At 44.8% G+C, this 24,665-nt stretch overlaps 1 protein-coding gene across 1 annotated transcript in view; it reads left to right on the forward strand.

Annotated features, from left to right (window-relative positions):
* The window catches only part of hacl1 (2-hydroxyacyl-CoA lyase 1), a 184,656-nt gene extending 162,312 nt beyond the window's left edge, over positions 1-22,344 (forward strand). Inside the window, exons 16-17 of the mRNA XM_072508778.1 lie at positions 13,590-13,776; positions 21,449-22,344. Coding sequence (XP_072364879.1) covers positions 13,590-13,776; positions 21,449-21,481 — 220 coding nt within the window. The 3' untranslated portion in view covers positions 21,482-22,344. The remainder of the gene's footprint in view (positions 1-13,589; positions 13,777-21,448) is intronic.
* The last annotated feature ends 2,321 nt before the right edge of the window (positions 22,345-24,665 follow it).

The following is a 24,665-nucleotide window of genomic DNA, read 5'->3' on the forward strand; positions in this document are numbered from 1 at the left end:
AAAATTCTCGACCTTTTCCTGCGGACCTGTTCACTAACCGATGTATTATCTGAACTGGAACTGCGTTTCTGTGACCTCCATTTTTGAACTTCGTGTTCCCAATCCATTGTCTTAACTCCCTTCCTTGAATGCTGTACATTCAACCAATGTTTATACTTTCCAGTGGCCTTCCCTGCTCTAATAACAGTTGCAGCCTTCCATTGACTAGACCCTTCAGGCAAGTACGTCACCTTTGTACCAACTTTTGGTACTTGTCCTTTCGGAAAAATGGCCTTATCCCAGATCTTAAGGTCTACAGCCACAATGTCATTAAAATCCCTGGCCAAAGGTAGGGTTACTATCGTGCTGGTGTCCTTCTGTACTTCCTACAAACTTCACAGCAATCACTAACCTGTTCTATCAGTTTAGTATAGTCTTAATCCCTTACCCCTGCATCCTTTAATAAAATTTTCAGCCTCCGAGGAGACGGATGTGCAAATTGCCTATGCAGTTTTAATACAACAAGTTTTTTATCAGCGTAAGTCCCATTTTCAACTGCCATTAACACATCCTTAACAACTGTACTTGAAATATTATTTGTCAGTAATGGAATACAATAGTGTCCTGACTGTGTAAATTGTAAGTCCACCGTCTTTCCAAAAACTGTTGCCTTATCCTGTTCCATATCCAGTTTCATGTGTGCTTTCTTCATCGACGGTCTGCTCAGAAGCAAAGGTATCTCACTTGATACAACATCCATGCTAATTAAATGATTCACTCTAGCAATATTGCAAGGGATCACCACTCTTTTCAGCGACTTCAGAGTATTATCATCCCCAAACCTGAAACTTGTGGAACTTTCAAACTCCTTAACCTTGTTACGATTTTCAGCATTCAAAGAGTCCAGGTAACATTTTAACCAGTCAATTCCACACACAGTAGATGTGCAGCCACTGTCCAATATCGGACAATGTCTTCTCTCTGAACACTATCTTTTTCCTCTTCTGACTCTTCCGTGTCATGTGTTGCTTCAAACACTCTATCGTAACGTTTTGTTTGGACAGTTGAAGACATAATGGTATTGAGAGTCACATCGAAAACATCACTTTATCATGCCCCGTGCATTTCTGGGGTTCATCTTCCTATTGTAAGTTCTAACTGGGTTTCTGTTTTCATAATTTCCTTGTCTCAATCTCCTTCTATAGTCTTGGGCCCTGTTCGTAGCCATACAATTTTGCCATCCTGTTAGTAGTGTATCTTCCATATTCTGCATTATAGCAGGCTGACCTATTTGAGTCATCAGAGCCATCGGAATCGAATGCTTCCCCAGAAACTTCTTTAAAGCTTTTGTCATCTGATCGAATAAGGTATCCTCATCCGTAAACTGAACACCTGTCAAAACCAGGAGCCTATCCATGTTGCTCACTCTAGCACAGTCAAGTAATTTAAAGGCCAACACAGACTGGAAATTCCAGGTTGTGTTTCTGCAACCTTTTATGTAGTCTGCCAAATTCCATTATATAGTCTTCCATGGAGAATTCCTCTATTTTCCGGAACTTATCAAATTCCGACCATGCTTCATACGCACTTAACAAGTCATCTTTCTTGTAAATCTTATCCATGTATTGTAATAGAGTCTCACTCCTCCAATTCCAGCTCAGAAAGCACTTTGTTTCGGATTTCACTGTCATAAGGTAGAGAAAGAACCAATGCCATACCTTGTTTTCTCTTTCCCAAGGCCACATAACTACTGCACTTCTCTATTGGTCGTACGATTCCCTTTCAGAAAATAAGGGGGGATAGTCATATCCAGCCATCTTTATCCTGGGTTCAGCCATGTATCTTTTTTTTCCTTCTCACTCACCCCTTGGTTTGATCAGGAAAAGTTGTATCTTTCAAACCTTCACATTTGCACAGCAACCGTCCTCTGCTACCATTGTTATACATTTTAGTTACCGTTGTATGAAGAGTCAAAAGTCCTGTTCCATTTCACCAAACACCATTTATTTCACTTCCACAACACACCACCTGACACAAAGGCCACCTGAAGCCCCGTTACATATCAGTGTCAATCATTGGAGACTTAACATAAATGAGACAACTAATTGCAATGTCTCTTAATGCATTACTTAACTCTTAACCCATTACTTAACAAGACGAGGGCTGCTGACCTTCTCTGTGATTCCCGTTAAGGTTTACTCAGTCAAGTGGACCAGCCTCCTCCTCCTGTCCTTGGTGAAGCGAACCTCCCGCCTTGCCTGTGCCTGGAGTAGATTATGCAGGGAGCCATCACAGAGCTGTGGGGCAACACAGACTCTTCCTTCTGCCAGTCAGGCTTCTGCTTTCCTTCCTCTCTCAAACTTTCCATTACTAGCACCAACTGCCTCTGCTCCCTCAGGGGTTGGCCCCCATGCCTCTTGACCGGCAAATGGCTGGCTGCTGGTCATTCGCACGTGGCTGGTCGATCTCCGTCCCACTCTCCATCCCAAAATTCAGCCATGTGAGGTTTCTTTCTTCGGTGGGCAGTGAGTCAAGTTTTTGATCTCTGACCTGCCCTCCTCTGCCTCCTGCATGCTTGGAGATTGGCAAACTGAGTTGCCTGTTCCTCTTGGAGTGGATTTGTATAGCCCGCCCCTGCTGAGCTTGCAGGTTCCGCCCATCCCAACATGCAACATGTGACTGTTTACCAAGAGGAATTGGAATGCACAACTTTTCATTTAAAACAAAATTAAACTTAAAAAAAAAAAATTCCAGTTAAGGGGCAATTTAGCATGGCCAATCCACCTACCCTGCACATATTTGGGTTGTGGGAGTTAGACCCACGCAGACATGGGGAGAATGTGAAAACTCTACGCAGACAGTGACCCGGGGCCAGGATCGAACCCAGGTCCTTGGCATCATGAGGCAGTAGTGCTAACACTGCACCACCGTGCCGCCCCTAACAACCTATCATAGGTCTCAAACTGATGTGGATAACAGTTTTGAGGACTGGCCTATCTCTTATAGGAAAACTCATTAACCTACATTGGACAGTTCATTAACATACATTGGAGATCTCATTAATGTGCAGAGAGCTCATTAACATACCTAGTCCCCCTTTGTCTCTCTAGCTCCAGCCAGTTCTCTCTGACATGATTGAAACATGTGCTGGATCTTTGGGAATTAATCCCGTGTCTGACTTCAAACCAAAATATATTGTAATTTATGCTTATTAGTCTCAAATCCTGAAACATGACACATTTTCTGTTGCGTAAGTTCTATACTCTATAAAATTGTGGAAATAATGACTAGAGTGATTTCTGGTTAGAGTTTGCAAAAATTATTTATTCATGCTTTCCTTTCAACATACTGGGATATGGTAAAAGGTAACTTTTATTATGGGCCAGGGTTTATAGAACACCAAAGTATATCATGGAGTTCACCTGACCCACAACTTTTAATAGATTTTGGTTATGGGGAGCACAAGGGCCCACTTCACAAGGTGTGATGCAACAGAGATCTACAGTATTTTTAAACAAAAACCATGTTTATTTGATTAATCCAGTTAACATTTTATAAACACACAGTAAACATCTTATCAACTACCAACACTGACCCCCCCCCCCCCAAAGATACAGTACTCTATAGATAACCCTTAGTAGCTTTCCTAACAACATCCATAAGTCAAAGACCCTTTTAACAAAGACAGTAGTTTTGCATTCCTTACAGAAACAGGTATTACTTTGAAATCATCAAGTGATCTGGATACATTCTTTAGCATGCAGAGAGAAAGACCAAAATACACCTCCTTGGTTTGAATGCAGCTCCCCAATTGAAAACGGAACTAAAACTCAGAGCCATAAACAGCTTCCAGCTCAAAACAAAAGTAAAAAGCAGAGCCAGAGCCCAGCTCTACCCATACACTGACATCACTGCAGCCACTTAAGAAGACAAACATTTCTTAAAGTGACATTCCCATGACACTTTGTAGTCCATTTCAATGGCTGGTTGAGTTCAACTGTATTACAATCCCAAACCAGACCCCAAAAGTGGCCAAGATACTGGACAGAAACCCCAATATGTAATTTTAATTTTGTAAGACTCTGAGGAAAGGATACCTTGCTCCAGGAATGACTGCACGAAGAAATAGGGATATGGTATATTCAAACAAACTTCATTACTAACACTGTATTAAAAAATCTTTAACATCACACCAGAAAATGACTTACAATTATTCCTTAAACAATACTACTCAATACAGTGAATACAATACCCTTAACTGATACCTGTATTCCGACTCAAACAACAAGAAAAACACCCATCTCAGCTCTCAATCCATTCTAGCTACCAATGGCTGTTGCTTTGCAGATGTGTTTTGAGAAAGAGAGATCTTTTGGCACTGCTTTAAAGAAAAGATCTGACTCCTGTCAGACCCATGCAGAAACTCTGGCTGTATTTGTTCAGAAGCTGTTTCTCATCTTATTTCAGCTTCCCTTGTTCGCAGACATGTCTACACTGCTTTAAAGACTGTTAATCTCCTTTAACTGAACTGCAGAGAGCAAACTGCTTGACTTGTGGTCACAGCCTCATTCTAGAACTGCACACTGGCCTGCTTTCCCTTCAAAATGCCTGATAACTTAGCTCTACCTAGCAACTATGTCATTTTACCAAACTGAAATCTAATTAACTCCACAGGGAATCCCCTAAATCCAAACAAAATTTAATTTGCTCAAGCTTTTTTTACGATGCTTTAATTGCACCCCGGCTCACAACCTTTCAAACTTAGATTCTTTGAAAACATGACTGCAATAGCCACACACACTAACCCAGGCTTTTAACCCTTTTGCACCAAATACCTATGGTACATATTATCTGAAATTCCTAAATTCATCACAACTGATCAAAATATTTGACAGTTGGATCATTCACCACAATCTTTTTCTTTTCATGAACGCATAATAGTATTTTGAGAAGCCGAATGATGTATTTAAAACTATTGCTGCAGTAATATTATCAGGTCTGCTGGGCTGCCTTTATAACTGTCTACATAGTATGGTAGATGCAGCTTAATTTCCTAAGATCCAGTGCAGATCCCTTATGGCATTGATCCTGGTAATTTATATGGTACAATGGAGCACAGTGCTTTTCAGCTTTGTTCAGGATACCACAGTGTTCTTGCAGCTACCTGACAGTCCAAGCAGGAGCTGCAGTCCATTCCAAAAGCCGAGATATGCGCAGATGAGCTACGGGTGGCAGAATAGATAGCTGGCCATTTTTCTGTCTAGTTTTGATCAGGGGACCTTTCATGTGCAAGGTGAATGTGATAACCACTACACTACAGAAACACTGCAAAATACATACAAACATACATTGAAAATAGAAGCAGGAGTAGGCTTTTCGCCCCTTCGAGCCTGCTCTGCCATTCATTATGATAATGGCTGATCATCAAATTTAATACCCTGATCCTGTCTTCCCCTCATATCCCTTGATCGCTTCCCCCAAGAGCTATGTCTAACTCCTTGAAATTTCACAACTTTTTGGCCTCAACTACTTTTTGAGTGGTGAATTCCACAGATTCACCACTCTCTGGGTGAAGACATTTCTCATCACCTCAGCCCCAAAAGGTTTACTCCTTATCCTCTGGGTGAAGAACTTTCTCCTCACCTCAGCCCCAAAAGGTTTACTCCTTATCCTCAAACTATGACCCCTTGTTCTGGATTCCTCCACCATAGGGAACATTCTTTCCAAATCTACCCTGTCTGATCCCATTAGAATGTTATAAGTCTCTTTGAGATCCCCTCTCATTCTATTAATCCAATGAATATAATCCTAACCAAATTAGTCTCTCCTCATATGCCAGACCCGTCATCCCAGGAATCAGCCTGGTAAACCTTTGCTACATTCCCTTCATAGCAAGAACATCATTCCTCAGATAAGGACACCAAAACTGCACACAATACTCTAGGTTTAGCCTCACTAATGCCCTATACAATTGTAGTAAAACATCCCTATTCCTATACTTAAATCCTCTCTCAATGGTGGCCAACATATCACTTACTTTCTTTACTGCCTGCTGTATCTGCACGCTTACTTTCCGCGACTGATGCACAAGGACACCAAGGCCTCGTTGAGTATCCAACTTTCTCAATTAATAATCTGCCTTCCTATGTTTGCTACTGAAGCGGGTAACCTCACATTTATCCACATTATACTGCATTGTCATGCATATGCCCACTTACTCAGCCTGTCTAAATCCCGCTGAAGCCTCTCTGCCTTCATTGGATGGGCATCGATTATAAAAACTGGCAAGGCATGCTACAGTTGTATATAACCTTAGTAAGGCCACACTTGGAATATTGCACACAATTCTGGTTGCCACACTATCAGAAAGACGTGGAGGTTTGGAGAGGGTGCAGAAGAAGTTTGGAGGGTGTTAGCTATGCGGAGAGGCTGAATAGACTCGGACTGTTTTCATTAGAAAGATGGAGATTGAGGGGGTGACCTGATAGAGGTGTACAAGATTATGAGGAGCATGGATAAAGAGGATGGGCAGGCACTCTTTCCCAGGGTGGAGGAGTCAGTCACCAGGGGGCATAGGTTTAAGCCATGGGGCAAAGTTTAGAGATGTGTGAGGCAGGTCTTTTACACAGGGGGTCGTACGTGCCTGGAATGCATTGCCAGGGAAGGTTGTGGAAGCAGATACATTAACGGCGTTCAAAAAGAATCTTGACAAATACATGGATAGGATGGGTATAGAGGGATACGGCACAAGGAATTGCTGAGGGTTTTGGCCATGGTTGGTATCATGACCGATACCGGCTTGGAAGACCGAAGGGGCTGTTCCTGTGCAGTATTGTTCTTTGTTCATTGTTCTTTGTTCCTCCTCACAGCTCACTCATCGAACTTTGTATCCTTTGCAAATTTAGAGATAATCTAGTTCCTTCGTCCAAATTATTAATACATAATGTGAACAGTTGGAGTCCATGCACAGATCCCTGTGGTTCCACTAGTCACTTCCTGTCAATCAGAAAAAGATCCAATTTATTCCAACTTTTTGCTTCCTGTCTGCTAACCAGCTTTCTATCCATCTCAAGAGATTCCTTGCAATCTGATCCGCTTTAATTTTACATAGTAATCTGCTATGTGAGACCTTGTTGAAAGTCTAAATAAACCACATCCACCGGTTCTCCTTGGTCAACTCTACTAGTTACATCTTCAAAGAATTCTAGTAGATTTGTCAAGCATCACTTCCTTTCGTAAATCCATGCTGATTTTTACTGATTATACCACTGCTTTCCAAAAGCTGTGCTCCAAAAACCTTAATAATGGACTCCAGCAACTTTCCTATTATGGACGTTAGGGTCTATAGTTCCCTGTTTTCTCTTTACCTCCCTTTTTGAATAGTGGGATAATATTCGCTCCTCCAATCTGCAGGAGCCATTCCAGAGTTCAAAGAATTTTGGAAAATGACCATAATTGGACCTATTATATCTAGGGCCACTTCCTTAAATAATTTGGGATGAAAATTATAAAGCCTTGGATATTTATCCGCTTTCCGCTATTATTTTCCCAAATCCATTTTTTACTGATGGTAATTTCCTTCAGTTCCTCACTGAAACTTGTGTTTCTCAGAACCTCCGGTACATTATTCATGTCCTTTGTGAAGACAGAAGCAAAGTACAAACTTAGTTCCTCAGCCATTTCTTTGTTCCGCATTATGAATTTCCCCGTTTCTGACTGTAAGGGGCCTACATTAGTTTTTAATCGATCTTTTTCTCTTTACATACCTATAGAAACCTTTACAGTCAGTTTTTATGTTCCCCGCTAGCTTACTTTCATATTGTACTTTCGCCTTCATAATCAATCCCTTGGTCTGCCTTTACTTAATTTTAAACTGTTCCCAATCCTCAGGTCTATTGCTCTTTCTTGCTAATTTGTATGCCTCTTCTTTGAATTTAATGCTATTTTTAATTTCTTTTGTAAGCCATAGAGGGCTGGAACCCGCAGGGTGCACATTGGAAGAAGATAAGTGCATTGGGAATGGTCTGTTCTGGAGCGGGGGCGGTGGGGAGGGGGGGGGGCTGCTCTGGTGCATAGTAATCTTTGCTCTTCCCTATTTCTGTAAACCTCTTCAGTCCCTCCAACAAATAAAGAACTCTGGTCCCTTGTGCAGCCCCACTTCATTTGCCCTACCATTGTGGCCATGCTTTCAGCTGACTAGGTTCCATTCTCTTGAATTCCCACTGTAAATCTCTCCATGGCCGTCACTTCCTTTAATGTCCCCCCTAAAACTCAGCTCTCTGACAAAAATGCAACTCATTCCTGGTCGTATCTCCATCGGTTTTAGTTTGTTGGTGTTGTGAAGCGCATGGGAGTGCTTTTTAACCCATTCTGTAAATTGCTCTGAAAACATTGAATTTTGGTCAATCAAAATGACAGTAAACAGAAAGGTACTATTTTCCAGTGAGTGCCAGAGGGGCTGAAGCTGATGGTACAAGAGGAGCAGGCGTTGAACATATAGTGACACTGCACTGTTGAAGGATTTCGCATTGCACGTTGAGAGACTGATAGGAGAACAAGACCAGCATTGTTTGTGTCAGTTTTGATTCAACTGTTTGTTTAGAAAATAAACATTTGAAACCAATGACCACTTTTGGTCTGGGACATTTGTACAACCAGTTTTTCTAATAATTGACCAAGACATTGAATGTTTGATTTTAATTCAGAGAGTATGGGCGGGATTCTCCGAGCCCGCGCCGGGTCGGAGAATCGGCGGGGGTGGGGGCGCGCAAATCCCGCCACGCCGCTCCGACGCCAGGCCGCTGAATCTCCGGCGACCGTTGAAAGCGGCCCCCCTGACGATTTTCTATGCTCGACGGGCCGAGTGCCCGCCGGTGTCGTTCGCGTATGATCCTACCCGGCGGGACTTCGGCATTCTGGCTGCGGGGGCCAAACTGGTGGGGGGGCGGGGGGAGCCGACTCCGGGGGGGGGGCCCAGGGTAGCCAGGCCCGCGATCGGGGGCAACCGATCGGCGGCCGCGCTCATTCCTGGGGGAGCCTATGTTCCTCCATGCAGGGCCCTTATAGGGCTCCGCCATGTTGCCCGGGGGGGCGGCGTGGAGATGGACGTGGCGCGCATGCGCGGACCCGCGCTGGCCATTGCACGCATGCACAGACCCGTGCCGGCCGTGTTGGGCAGGTTTTCGGCATCGGAGCTGCGCACAGCACTCCGGCGCCGTGCTAGCCCCCAAGGAAGGGGAGAATGACTGGGCCTGGAGGCCCGTTGACACTGGCGTCGCTCGCGCGGTTTTGACACCAGCGTCAACACTTGGCCGGGATTTCGAAGAATCCCGGCCTATAAATTTCCAGTTCTGTTTTAAAAATCCCAGTTCTGTTTATTAGTATAATTTGTTTTGAGGAGGGGCTCAGCTGTTAGATTAAGTGGCTTTTTGATAACGATGCTCTTATTCCAGATCACTAACATTGCAGTAATAGCTAATTTATCTCCTCTCTTCTGGCAAATGAGCTTTCCATGCCTTGCCTCATTTTGTTCCCTAATAAATAAATAACTAATCTTGGTATCATGCTACTACTTTGCTTTGGCAACAAGTTCATTCATTTTATAAATAGATTTTCTGATATTTTGTACTTTACAACCGCTGGGATGTTGTTGTTTTTTTAGCCTCAAATGGTGAGTTAACGGCTGTTATTGTTAGTAACCTGATCATCTGTAGTTTTTAGTGGCTATTCAATAATATCAGTTATCTCCCATTGGGTTATGCTCTATTCAAATGCTGATCTTTGCATGACATGGTATTTTAGACACCATCTCCTGTTTATGATGCATTGTGATAGTGATCAAGTCTCTTTTCACTTAAGACCCTGTAAGAGTCCTTCCAGTTTATTCCCTTATTTCCCCTTACTTTTATTTTGCTGTTATTGTTTTTGATGCATGGGTGAGTAATGGACATGTATCTTTCAGTCAAGCAGCAGAGCGAATGAGGAATTCAGATGTTACAGGAGAGAATACTCTGATAGTTTGAACAGGAGCTTCAGATCTTTCAGCACCAGAGAGATGGGTGGGGCTCGGTTTGATTGATTGGCTGGTGGCCAATGAATTGGCTGAAAGGCCGTACTCTGCCCGGTAACAAGTGGTGATCGGATCCTATTCCAATGGGATGGTTCTCAGAGACCTGAGGGAGCAGTTGAGTCCGAGACACAGAAAGACCTGGGGCTGGATTCTGCCGCCAAATTTCTCTTTCACCCCGCCAGTGGGATGACCGGCTAGTCAATGGGGCTTCCCATTGTGGGGCAGCCCCACACCATCGGGAAACCCCCGGGCTGCCAGCGAAACGGAGCATCCCGCTGGCAGAGAATCCAGCCCATGCTTTCTTTCCCTCTCCAGGAAGACTGAGAGTGCTGCATTCCTGAAATTATAAAGGCCTGAATAAATCTGCAGTAAAAAGCTCGAACCAGGTGGCGCAGTGGGTAGCACTGCTGCCTCGTGGCGCCGAGAACCAGGGTTTGGTCCGGCCCCGGGTCACTGTCCGTGTAGCGTTTATACATTCTCCCCATGTCTGCGTAGGTCTCACCCACACAATCCAAAGATGTGCAGGTTAGGTGCAACGGCCACGCTAAATTGCCCCTGAATTGGAATTTCTTTTAAAATTAGACATTTTTTTTTTAAAGTTAGAAGCAAAACCTGAAGAGGAGTAAGGTGCTAGAAACACAATTTGAAGCAGAGACACTTTTTCACTTTTACCTATGTTTTTTTTAAATCTTCTTTCTTCCCATATGTGTTTGTCTGTCTTGTGTGTGTGTGTATGTGTAGAGGGTGGGAGGAAAGTTAAAGTGGGGAAAAAGGAATTAGATAATAGTTAACCAGTTGTTTTGCTGCATATTTCATTCTAGTTCATGTTATAAATAAGCAGCAATTATGTTTTAACTTTCAAAACTGGTGACTGTAATTATTGGGCAGCTAAAGACTGAGGTTATTTTTCCAGAGATTATTGGTTAATTCAATTGTGTTGCGCCTCCGGGTCAAGTGGGGCTGGAATTGACGGCACACTAGCCCAGGGTGTTGCAGCAACCTCCCTTCAGTAGCATGGAGCAAATTGTCAATGATAATAACGATAATTTATATGTTGTCCTGAAAATTAAATCTAGACAGAAATCTATCTTCCTAACATGTTTAGATGAAGTTCACATTATAACAATGGCAGAAGTATCATATTCATTTATCTGTTGGACTTCAATAAATTGAATATTTGGACAAGCATGGGGATCATATCCAAAGAATTCCTACAATGCAGAAGGAGGCCATTCTGTCTGCACTGACCCTCCGAACGAGCACCCTAACTAGGCCCACTCCCCTGTCCTATCCCCATAACCCCACACATTGAACATGGCCAATCCACCCAACCTACACATCTTTGGACATTGAGGGGCAATTCAGCATGGCCAATCCACCTAACCTGCACATCTTTGGACTGTGGGAGGAAACCAGAGCACCCGGAGGAAACCTGCGCAGATACCGGGAGAACGTGTAAACTCCACATAGTCATAGTCATAGACAGAGTGGATAGTCAGAGACTTTTTCCCAAGGTAGAGGGGTCAGTTACTAGGGGGCATAGGTTTAAGGTGCGGGGGGCAAGGTTTAGGGGCTGGTTTAGCACCGTGGGTTAAACAGCTGGCTTGTAGAACAATGCTAGCAGCGGGTTCAATTCCCGTACCAGCCTCCCCGAACAGGCACCGGAATGTGGTGACTAGGGGTTTTTCACAGTAACTTCATTGAAGCCTACTTGTGACAATAAGTGATTATTATTATTATTAGCGGAGATGTACGAGGCAAGTTTTTTGCACCGAGGGTAGTGGGTGCCTGGAGTTCGCTGCCGGAGGAGGTGGTGGAAACAGGGACGATAGTGACGTTTAAGGGGCATCTTGACAAATACATGAATAGGATGGGAATAGAGGGATACGGACCCCAGAAGTGTAGAAGATTTTAGTTTAGACGGGCAGCATGGTCGGTGTAGGCTTGGATGGCAGCAGGACGTGTTCCCGTGCTGTACTTTCCTTTGTTCTTTGTTCACCCAAGGCCAGAATCGAAACCAGGTCCCTGGTGTTGTGAGGCAGCAGTGCTAACAACTGTGCCACCGTATATTTCAATGCAATTCTCGCTGCCGGTGGTGGGAAGCAAAGAACATAGAACATACAGTGCAGAAGGAGGCCATTCGGCCCATCGAGTCTGCACCGACCCACTTAAGACCTCACTTCCACCCTATCCCCGTAACCCAATAACCCCTCATAACCTTTTTGGTCACTAAGGGCAATTTATCATGGCCAATCCACCTAACCTGCATGCCTTTGGACAGTGGGAGGAAACCGGAGCACCCGGAGGAAACCCACGCAGACACGGGGAGAACGTGCAGACTCCGCACAGACAGCGACTCAGCGGGGAATCGAACCTGGGACCCTGGCGCTGTGAAGCCACAGTGCTACCGTGCTGTCCCACATCATTCAGCCCCTCATCTACATTCAGCCTGTATGCCGAGTAAGAACTTTCTAAGCTTCAATAAGGTCACCTCTTATTATTCAAAACTCTGGGGAATACAGACCCAGTTTCCTTAATCCCTCCTCAAAAAACAATCCCACCATCGCAGGGATTACTCTGGTGAACCCCAGTTGCACTCCTTCCATGGCAAGTATACCCTTCATTGGATAAGGGGGTCAAAACTGCGCACAGTACTCCAGGTGAGGGCTCACCAATGCTCTATGTAACTGCAGCAAGACATCGTTATTCCTGTACACGGATCTCATTACGATGAAGGCCAAAATACCATTTGCTTTCCTATTACGCCATCCCATAAAATCCAACCCTACATTTCTGCTGAGTGTGGTGTAAAGCATAAATGTAGCCTGTGGGCTTTTGTTGTGTTACGATATTAAGAGGGAATATTATTTTGTAGTTTAATCTATTAGTTGCCTACTAAGTAGTGTTTAGTTGATGTTGATTTTAGTTAGTTTGTTACTATAAAAGACTTAATGTAAAATCTTGCCTTGTGATTCCTTTGCACTGGTTATTGAAGAATTTGCATCTCCTTTTAAAATTACTTGGTCTCAATGGGGATCATATATGAGTCATTTCTAATCTGTTCTTGAGCATCTTTCAGTGGGCAGTACAAACCTTGACATTCCTCTACCTTTTAAACATAACTGAAAACGCTGTTCCCATGCTACCCACAGTTGTCTATTAGGTTTTTAGCTGATCTAAGAGAGGCCTTCATTATTTTAAACAATTTTTGGATTTATTGTAGTCTTTCAATTTATAGTAAGTTTTTTCTGCATCTTACTTGTCACTGCACATGACTGATAACGTTGGTGCAATATTGAAATTCTCTAACATGCTTTCCAAAGATGTTTTTAGCTTAACGTTGATTGCTCATGTTACTGACCTTAAGGATATTGTTAAGTAAAATTTGATAGTCTTTCACTAAACTGTCTCAAATTTAAAACCAGCCTGATTGATTATGTGATCAGATTCAGATTTAAACAAAAATAAATGAAGGCATGACATGGTTATTTTTCTTCTCTGATGAGCATATTCAGTATCATGTTTCCACATTGTTTTTCAGAGCCCCACCCATCTCCCTGCTGCCCAATGCTCATTATGAGCAGGTCATGTCAGCATTTGGTGGAAAAGGCTATTTTGTAAAGACACCACAGGAGCTGCAAAAGGCACTTGCTGCATGTTTGACAGACCGGAAAATGCCATCACTTATTAATGTGATGATTGATCCATCATCTGACAGAAAGAGACAAGTAAGTGTATTTGGAGGAATGTATTCCACGTGCAAATAATGATTTTGAAATCTACTCACTCTTCAGGAAGCATTTGGAGCAGCCATTGATTTTTTGGGGTTGAAAGACGTTGATTCTGTTGAGATTGAACACAGGCAGAGTTCAACACATTCTCTATTATTGTGTTCAGAGTGACCTCCTGTGGAGATGATTATGGCCTCCATCATGAATTTATTAAATCAGTTTTGTGTAGGGGAGAGGGCTTTCAGTAACATATCGACTTAGTACCCATGGAGTTGCTAGATGCAGGATTCTTGTGAGATTGCCAACTCTCAGCCAGGTGTCTGCAGATGATGCATAACACAGGTCATGTGCTTTTCTTCAGGGAGGTTAAGTTAGCGAGCCTGTCCAGCCCTGGACAACTGTTGTGAGAGCAGCATTGACAGGAACCTGGGATATGGTTCTGTTTTGTCTGTCTCCTCAGTCACTGTTGGTGAACGTTCTCCTCCCAAAGGATTGAAGAAAATGCAGATGATTTATATTTACCAGGGAGATAGAACAATACACATGACATTGAATGATTAGTTCAGGAATGAGGTAACTATATTTAAGTTGGGAGGCAGTGGTGTAGTGGTATTGTCGCTGAACTAGAAATCCAGAGACCCAGAATCATGCTCTGGGGACCAGGGTTCGAATCCTGCCATAGCAGTTGGTAAAGTTTGATTTGAATAGAAAGCTGGAATTAAAAGTCTTGGAAGAAAAGGTGACTATGATTGTCGTAAAAACCAACCTGGTTCACTGATATCCTTCAGGGAAGGAAATCTGTCGTCCTTACCTGGTGTGACCAACATGTGACTCCAGATCCACAGCAATGTGGTTGACTCTTAAATGCCCTCAGGGATGGGCATAAATTCTAGCCCAGCCAGAGACTCCCAAATCCCATGGACGAATAAATAATAAAAAGGGATGTGTTGAATAGACTAAACAAACTCAAAAGGATACAACCAATAGTCCAAATGGATTGCGCCCATGCATTTTAAAATAATCTAGGGAATAGATAACATTGGCATTGATACTCATATTCTTCAGTCTATTATGGGCACCCTATTGAGGACCTTTGAAAATCCAGATAAATTGCATCTACTGCATTACCATTGTCTACTCGCTGTTATTTCCTCAAAAAATATCAATAAACTTAGTCAAGCAAGATGTTCAATTTTGAAATGCATGCTGAATGTTCATTATTATAGTTCTCATTTATAGATTTTTAAAATTCTCTCTTTTAGTATGGATTCTGTTATTTTCCTACAATTGATGTTAAGCTGACTGCCTGGCTATTTTCTGTCCCCTTCTTAAATATTAGGATTATATTAGCTATCTACTATCTGCTATCCACTATTATATTAGCTATTCTGCTGTCTGATGTCAGAGATTGTGGAGTTGGGGCACAGGTAGCAGAATGGATTGCTAGCTGACTTCAAAACAGAAAGCAGAAAGTGGCAGGAGGTGGATCACTGCTCTTTGGATCTGGTTATTGTCACGTGTACTGAGGTACAGCGAAATGTATTCTGCATACAGTTCAGACAGATCATTCCATACATGAAAAAAATACATAGGGCGAACATAGTAACACAATGTAAATACATTTAAAAAAATTTTTTTAGAGTACCCAATTATTATTTTTTCCAATTAAGGGCCAATTTAGCATGGCCAATCCACCTAATCTGCACATATTTGGGTTGTGGGGGCGAAACCCACGCAGACACAGGGAGAATGTGCAAACTCCACACGGACAGAGACCCAGGACCGGGATTCGAACCCGGGTCCTCAGCGCCATAGTAGTCCCAGTGATAACCACTGCGCCACATGCCACCCTCACAATGTAAGTACATAGACAGAGGCATCAGGTGAAGCATACAGGACTGTAATTTACTCAGTAGAGAAGATGTCTGAAGAGATCAGATCAGTCCATGAGAGGGCCGTTTAGGAGTAAATGTTAACAATTTATATTAATAGTCTGGGGCTTTGAAGTCAAAATTGCCCAAATTCTAAATTTGCAAATGACTTCAAACTGAGTGCGATAGTCAATGCTGAAGAGGACAGCAACAGATTACAGGAGGACATTCATGAACTTACAGAATGGGCAATCACGCGATCCCGCCTCCCATCCATTGACTCTGTCGACACAGATTAGCAAGGCCAAATAAAACAAACAAACCGAACGCTAGGTTTTATTCTGGGTACAAATTCCACTCCAGGATTTGATTGTCAATTAAAGTGCATTCATAATCTGACCAAACAGGTTGAGTATCAACTTGTGATGGAAGCAGGTCAGAGCCTCCACTATCACTACCCATTGCTCCAGACAACAATACGCATATGAAAGTGTATTTTGCCAAGGCAACTTGGACTCCTTGGGGAGCTGGTTGACTCGGTTTGCTGGATGGTGCCAACAGCCTGGGCTTCAATTCCTGTTGCGGCTGACGTGGATCAAGACCGCACTTGTGCAGAGGGCGAGGTGGGGCAAGAGACAAAAGTGAGAAAACTCAACACATGCAGCCATGATGCATGCGTCATGTGAGTTAATTTTCTTTTATCAGTCTGCCTCTATCATGCACTAATGCCATCTCGCTTCTCTTGTTGGTCAATCAGTCGACCAGCCTGGAACACCCTCTCGCCCCTTGGAGACGACCGCAAACCCGATCAGCTCTGAGGGAGATATCTAGGAGATGAGCACCAAAGAGGCCACAGCTGCCACCCACACCCTCCACCAGCCCAGATATTCACACCTCAGTGGGAATAACTAATAGCTTCACTGGTGAGCACCTCACATCTGATAATCCACAGCAGGTGGAGGCAGGGTCGTCCCAGAAATCTGGCACTCAGAGTGATGCCGGAGTCCTGGTCTCTGCTCAGCCCCAGATCAATGACGTATTCTTGGGCTCAGTTGTCCTAGAGCTGCTGGAGCTTCAAAGGCAGAGTCGTGAATATCAGGAAGGTATGTCAGCATCCCTCCTAGGACTGCAAGGCTGACTGAAGGAGTCCCATTGCCGAGGCAACGAGGCCAATGCTGTAAGGGTTGCATCTGCAGTGGAGACCTTGGTGCAGGACCTGCACTCCATGGTGTGTTCATGATCCAGGTCATCTCAGAGGTCGCGAGCTGCATGGTGCAGGGCATCAACTGCACGGTGCTGGCACGAATGGGAATCCACGGACACTAGAGGACGGCCGGGATTCTGGATCTCACGCCATATGCTCATCTAACCCATGGAGGAACCCTGGGACCTCGGGCAAAAACAGCTTCTTCCCCGCTGTTACTAGACTCCTAAATGGCCTTCTTATGGATGAACTAATCTCTCCACGCATCTTCTCCACTGTGTAGCACAATACTCCGTATTCTGCACCCAATGTCTATATATTTACATTGTGTATCAATCGTATGTCTTATGTTTCTCATGTATGGTACCATCTGACTGGATTGTACGGAGAACAATACATTTACTGTACCTCGGTACACGTGACAATAAATTTAAATCTATATATAAATATAAATTCTTTGGTCATACGGATTTTGCGCCCTGCCCACGAAAGGAGTGATCAAAACTATTGATCTCCTGCTGGCAGAGTATAGGTCTAATGGCCTCAAACCTCATGGAGGGGCAAATTTGGTCACTCAGTCCCAGTCGTCCTCAAAGCAAGGGGTAATCATGTCGTCCCTGCGCCTCATTTGGGCCCTGGCCATCGCCCAAGGTCCTTCCTCCGCACTTCTGGGGGTTGACTGTCACCCCTGTCCTCGGCCTCTTCCTCACCTGAGTACATGTGGCGTTTCTGCATCTCCTCCTCATCCAGCACCTCGCTCCGTTACAATGCCAGGTTGTGCAGAATGTAGCATACCACTGTGATGCGGGACACTCTCGGGGGGGTCAAACTGGAGAGCTCCCCCTGAGTGGTCCAGGCACCGCAAACGCATCTTTAGCAGGCGTATTGCCTGCTTGACCAGTGCACTTGTTGGCACATGAGCCTCGGTGTATTGAGTCTCAGCGGGTGTTTGGAGCCTCCGCACTGATGTCATCAGGCACTTCCTGAGTGAATACCTTTTGTCCCCGAGGAGCCATTTCTCCAGCAACTGGTCACCCTCAAAAGCAGCTGGGATCTGAGAGTATCCGAGTATGTAGTTGTCATGGGGAGCGCAGAGCACCCCTGCGTACAATCTATGCCATCCTGCACTTGGGGCAAGCCAGCTCTATGGGCAAAGTCCATGGGCCTGGTGTCCTGGCCTGCCAAGTCCTAGTCAAAGTTGATATACAGGTGAGCCCTTGCAAATAGCGCACCTGCCACATCGGTGTCAACACTTGTGCGTAGCTCACTGGGAGATGCCACAAAGGTCACCTGTGCAGCCCTGAAATGAGCCGTTGGCATAAAGGTTCAGAGCAGCTCGGACTTTTAAGACCACATGCACTGGGTGATCTCTCAGTCCATGTGGTGCCAACTCTTGCATCACCTGGCACAGGTGGTCCACCATCCCTCGGGTCTTCTCCGGCAATGGATATCTGACATCTGGAGGTATGATGTTCTCCTCCAATAGACCTGTGGCCAGTAATGTCTCCTCCGAGCCGCATCCATGTGCGGCCCTTCACCCAGTTTTTGAGCGGACCCTGCCATCCCCTCCTCTGCTGGGCACTGGTCCTGCCCATGTGCAGCCACACGTTGACATTGTTGCTGCTGTTCTACATCTCGACTGGCTCCATCATCCTCTCGATCCAAACACTGAAAGGAGTCAAACAGGATTGTGAGCAATGAAGAGTCCTGACAATACCCTGACCCATAGCCCTTGCATGATTTGGGACATCCACCCGTGCATACCCCCCCTATGTGTGTCTTCCTCAGTCCCTCCTCTCCCACCCAATAGCCATGTCCCCACACTTGCCTCTCCCAACTCCACTTGACAGCTACACTTCCACCTTGGTGAGCCTCAACAGCCCATGTGACCTCCCACAAGGGTGAGGACTGAGGGCACATGAGTGCATTCACTTGACCTTGACCAGGGGTTGGTTTAGCACAATGGGCTAAACTGCTGGCTTGTAATGCAGAACAATGCCAACAGTGCGGGTTCAATTCCCGTTGCGGCCTTCCCGACCAGGCGCTGGAATGTGGCGACTAGGGACTTTTCACAGTAACTGCATTGAAGCCTACTTGTGACAATAAGTGATTATTATTATTATTACCTGTGTACTGAGTTCCCGAGGGTATGAAACGTTGCCACCTGTCATGTCCTGGCACGGCTGACTGATGAGCTTAGTTATCTTGCGCCTTCCATTGAGGGCAACATCTATGTCACCTCTCAGGTGTGGATAGATGAGTGTAAACTATGGTGTTCAATGCTTGGTGGCTCAACTCCCAAAGTGTTAACCATTGGGTGCCAATCAGTGGCATAGTCATGCATTATTTCTTTTTTTTCTTGTCATGTATTTTCTTCTATTTCCTTTTCTTTTCATGTACTTAATGATCTGTTGAGCTGCTCGCAGAAAAATACTTTTCACTGTACCTCGGTACACGTGATAATAAACAAATCCAAATCCATTACAAGACTGATTCAAATGGCATGACTGACTCATCAAGGATGGGTCAGGGATCTGATTAAGGAACTGACTTCCCGCTGTTGCCAGCGAGGCACACCTGATTCATGTCAAGATTACAATTCATGGTCAGCCTCACCGAAAGATTTAAGTTTCCTTCCCCAACTTGAGCAGCCAGCCACCTATTATTACATCCCTGAGTGCCTGGCCTCCATGACATCCTCACAGCTCATCCCTGAGGCTGCACTTTACAACCAGAGGTTGGGGGTTCATTTTAACTGCACTTTTTGTCCTCCACCTGTGTACCATGCAGCTATTCACCACTCCAGGGTCAGGGTACCGCACACTGCCCATACAACTTGGCTTCTTATGGGACCCCACGCAGGGATCTCAGTCTCTCCCTGTGATGACCCTGTCACTCCCAACTGCATTCTGCTGACATTCAAAAAGGGCACTCCCCCTGAGAGAAGATCGCTTTAACCCCAGCAAGAGGAACACGAGAAGTGCTAATTACGCACCAGGAGCCAGACCAGTTGGAAGCAGTGAAGGCCCAGTAGGGCCTGCGAACATACCTTGCCCACTCCCCCAGTCTAAGACTCAATCCCCCCTCCCGATAATCACTTAGTTGGTTCTCCCACGTCTTCTCTGGCGCCCCCCTCTCCATTCAATGCCCTGGAGGGTAATGCCAACTTAAACGCTCATCTCCAATATCCCCTTTGGAAATGAGGTCAACAGGTTTTTATTTTATTACAGCTGTTGTAAATTCTGCCAGCGTAATGTCACGCTGGCGCGCAATAAATATTAAATGAGGGCGGAGGTCCCAGAGGCACGGCCCACAAATGATATGCTGATGCATTTAAATGAAGTTTGTGTATTTATGTCATGGGTGAGAGACATGGAAAATTCCACAATGGAATCTTGCCTGTGACAATCACGTTTCCCATTTACCCTGACGGTTAACACGGGCTCAAAATTCACCCAATAAATCAATATGTGGGCCCAGTGCATTGTAAAAATAAGTGTACGTGAAGGTGACCTCTTTGTACAGGTTCAAAATCATTGTTATGTTTTTTAGTGAAGGTGGTGAATGGAGGAAGATGTTATTATTTTTGCTCTTTTAGATTTTATTTAATTTCTTCTGCAATCACATGTGCACGTGAGGAATAGACCACTACAGTTCCAATTTGTGTCTTAGATCTAACTACCGAGAGGTTTGAATACAAGTCACTAGTTTAGACAACACCTGGACTACTGTGAACAGTTTTTGTCCTCATATTTAAGGAAAGATAAACTGGCATTTGAGGCAGTCCAAAGAAGGTTCACTTGGGCGACCCCGGGTATGGACGGATTTTCTTATGAGGAGAGATTGAGTAGGTTGGACTTGTACTCCGTTTAGAAGAATGAGAGGCGATCTTATTGAGACCAGGAGGCCTGACAGGATAGATGCTGAGAGTATGTTTCCTCTTGTGGGTCAGTCTAGGGCAGAATCCCATAAGGGCTGCCCATTTATGACAGAGAGGAGGAGGAACTTCTTCCCTCAGAGGATAGTGAATCTGTGGAATACTTTACCTCAGAGAGCTGCAGAGGCTGGCTTGTTCAGTATGTTCAAGGCAACGAAAGACAAATTTGTAATCACTAAGAGAATCAAGGGCTACGGGGATAAGGCAGGAAAGTGAAGTTGAGGATTAGCAGATCAGCCATTATCTCATTGAATGGCAGAGCAGACTCGATGGGCCAAATGGCCAATTTCAGTTACTGTTTTATGAAAATGAGTAGTAACAACCATTTTTCATAATCCATTGGATATTTACAAGATTGAAATCATTGACAACTATTCAGATATATTAATAGCATTACTTGATTTTATAGGGCAAATACCCAAATAATCTGAAATGAAATGAAAATCGCTTATTGTCACAAGTAGGCTTCAAATGAAGTTACTGTGAAAAAGCCCCTAGTCTCCACATTCCGGCACCTGTTCGGGGAGGCTGTTACGGGAATTGAACCGTGCTGCTGGCCTGCCTTGGTCTGCTTTCAAAGCCAGCGATTTAGCCGGGTGCTAAACAGCCCCTCTTCTACCTCTCTTGACTTTATGCTCTCATCTTATTTGCTTTCAGGATTTCACTTGGCTGACTCGTTCCAATATGTGAAATGAATAATCAGCAATATCAAAGCAAAGTATACCAGGCTGAGTTAACTGGAACACTTGTGTTAGGAGAATCTGCAAATAAATAACGTTTTGGAAAGAGAATCTCATTCATAATTTCTCAGAAGAATTTTGAATATGACATTTTGGCAAGATTAGATACTTGTAATCTTAAATTTTTGTTTAGTTTGCTGTTGATTCCAAATGAGCTAAACTGGAATAAATTAACTTTTTAGTATTACTATGATCACAACTGTTCTAAAGGAGTCGAGTCATCTATAATATTTTGTCTTGCCAAATAAAAATGTAAATTTAGCAGGCTGGCAAGTGGAGCTTAATCCAGGTTCAATGATCAGCATATGAACAATAAGTACCACAGATAATACTAGTCTACTGTTAAATTGTATAAATGACTGTAAAATACCCCTATCACTGCCATCAGCCACAACCACAATGATCATGTTCAATATCTATCCAGATTACCTGTACTGGCCAGTGTAATCATTCCTTTCCACCTCTTTTGCGAAATGAAAAATAAGCCTCTGTTTACACAATATTCCAGCATAATTTGTTGAGAGATTGTACTTCATTGAAATAAAAACACACAAATGATTTAAGTACCAGTTTATTGTGCTGAAATGAATTTTTTGATTATTAAACCTTAAGCTGTTTCTAGTATAATTATTTATTTTAATTATTGTGCACACTGAGAAATTGAATACAATTGCAATGCACCTTTTATTAACCTCTCCTTCTGAAGAAAGTGGCATAGATACTTAATTTATTTCAAAGTGACATTGCCTGTAGCCAGCTTCAAGTGTTTATGTAACTCATTCTGGAAACCGTCAATAAAAGCTGTGTCCTCTTTGTGTATGCATATCATAAATTACTGGATCAATCATATGAAAACTAACAGTAAGCACATTGCAAATGTAAAACTTAAGAAATTTAGTGCGGGTCTACGTTTCTCTCTATTTACGGAATATATTTTTAGATTAAAAAAAATATATCATGGGCTGGAATCTCCATCCCGCCGCACCAGATTTCTGGGGCGGGATTCTTCCCTACTCGGCGGGGCGGGGGATTCCGGCGTAATGGAGTCTTCGCACCTTTAGGGGCCAAGCCCTCACCTTGAGGGGCTAGGCCCGCGCCGGAGTGGTTTGCGCTCTGCCGGCTGGTGGGAAAGGCCTTTGGCGCCACGCCAGCCGGGGCCGAAAGGTCTTCGCCGGGCGACGCATGCGCGGGAGCGTCTGCAGCTGCTGACGTCATCCCCGCGCATGCGCAGGGGAGGGGGTCTCTTCCGCCTCTGCCATAGTGAAGACCATGGGGAAGGCGGAAGAAAAAGTGCCCCCACAGCACAGACCCGCCCGCAGATCGCTCGGCCCCGATTGCGGGCCAGGCCACCATGGGGGCACCCCCGGGGTCAGATCGCCCCGCGCCACCCCCCCCCCCCCCACCCCGAGGACCCCGGAGCCTGCCCGCGCCACGTTGTCCCGCCGTTCAAAAGGTGGTTTAATCCACGCTGGCGGGACAGGCATTCCAGCAGCGGGATTTCGGCCTATCGCAGGCCGGAGAATCGGCAGGGGTGGGCCCGCCGTCCGGCGCTGCGCGATTTCCCCCCCCCCCCGGACCGGCGCGGCGCAATTCCCGCCCCCGCCGAATCTCTGGTGGCGGAGACTTCGGGACACGGTGGGGGCGGGATTCACGCCAGCCCCCGGCGATTCTCCGACCCGGCGTGGGGTCGGACATCCCGCCCCAGGTTCAGCACGCCGGAGGGATGCTCCATTTCGCCAGCTGGTCAGTGGGGTTTCCCATTGTGCGGCAGACCCATGCCTTCGGGAAACCCCCTGGGCTGCCGGCAAAACAAAGCATTCCGTCGGCGGAGAATCCAGCCCCATGTATTTGAAGAGGGCTCTTTTTGTTTACTGTTGATTCCAAATGAGCTAAACTGGAATAATTAACTTTTTAATACTGCTAAGATCAAAACTACTTCTGAAGCAGTTAAATCATCTATAATACTTTGTCTTGCCAAAGAAAAAAGTAAGTTTAGCAGGCTGGCATGTAGAGCTTAATCCAGGTTCAATGATCAGTATACAAATGTTAATTTGGACACTTTTGATTAAATTAAAAATTATTATTGATGGTTGAGTGTGAGTAATATGGCTGTAATTTACTCTGGAATGATGGTGAGTTTTTGCATGACTTCAAGTCTCAAGAATATTTTAACTTCAACGATAGTTTATAGACTATAATCTCAGTGAAGATAGTCCTAATTAGTTAGAAGTAGAGTTAAAATGACTGATCAAATCAGGTGACAGTCTGTTGTAGAATCATATGAGACTGTAAGAACAAGACTATAATTCTGAGACTACAACCCTCGAGGTCCTGCTTTTTAACTTGCTACCTAACTCCCTAAACTACTGCTGCAGGACCCCGTCACTCTTCCTACCTATGTCATTAGTACCGATATGTACCACGACCTCCCGCTTCAGAATTCCCCCTGCCCCTTCAGGATGCTTTCTGCCCATTCAGAGACATCCTCGACCCTGGCACCATGGAGGCAACGTACCATCCTGGAGTCTCTTTCACGTGCACAGAAGTGCCTACCTGTACCCCTAACTATAATAATAATAACAATAATCTTTATTGTTGTCACAAGTAGGTTTACATTAACACTGCAAAGAAGTTACTGTGAAAAGCCCTGAGACACCACACTCCGGCGCCTTTTTGGATACACAGAGGGAGAATTCAGAATGTCCAATTCACCTAACAGCGTGTCTTTTGGGACTTGTGGGAGGAAACTGGAGCACCCGGAGGAAACCCACGCAGGCACAGAAAGAACGTGCAGACTCCCCACAGACAGTGACCCAAGCGGGAATCGAACCAGGGACCCTGGCGCTGTGAAACAACAGTGCTAACCACATGCTACCGTGCCGCCCTATAGAGGCCCCTATAACTATGTAGAGTCCCCTGTAACTATTGCTCTTTGTCCCTCCCTGCTTAACAACAGAGTCAGTCGTGGTGCCACTGCTCTGGCTGCTGCTGCTGTTATCCCCTGATAGGTCATCCCCCCAAGATATCCAAAACGGTACACTTGTTGGAGAGGGGGACTACCACAGGGGATTCCTGCACCAACTGCCTGCCACTTCTAGCAGTCACCCATCAATCTGCCTGCACCTTAGGTGTCA

This window comes from Scyliorhinus torazame, chromosome 6 (assembly GCF_047496885.1).
Source record: "Scyliorhinus torazame isolate Kashiwa2021f chromosome 6, sScyTor2.1, whole genome shotgun sequence".
NCBI lineage: Eukaryota > Metazoa > Chordata > Chondrichthyes > Carcharhiniformes > Scyliorhinidae > Scyliorhinus > Scyliorhinus torazame.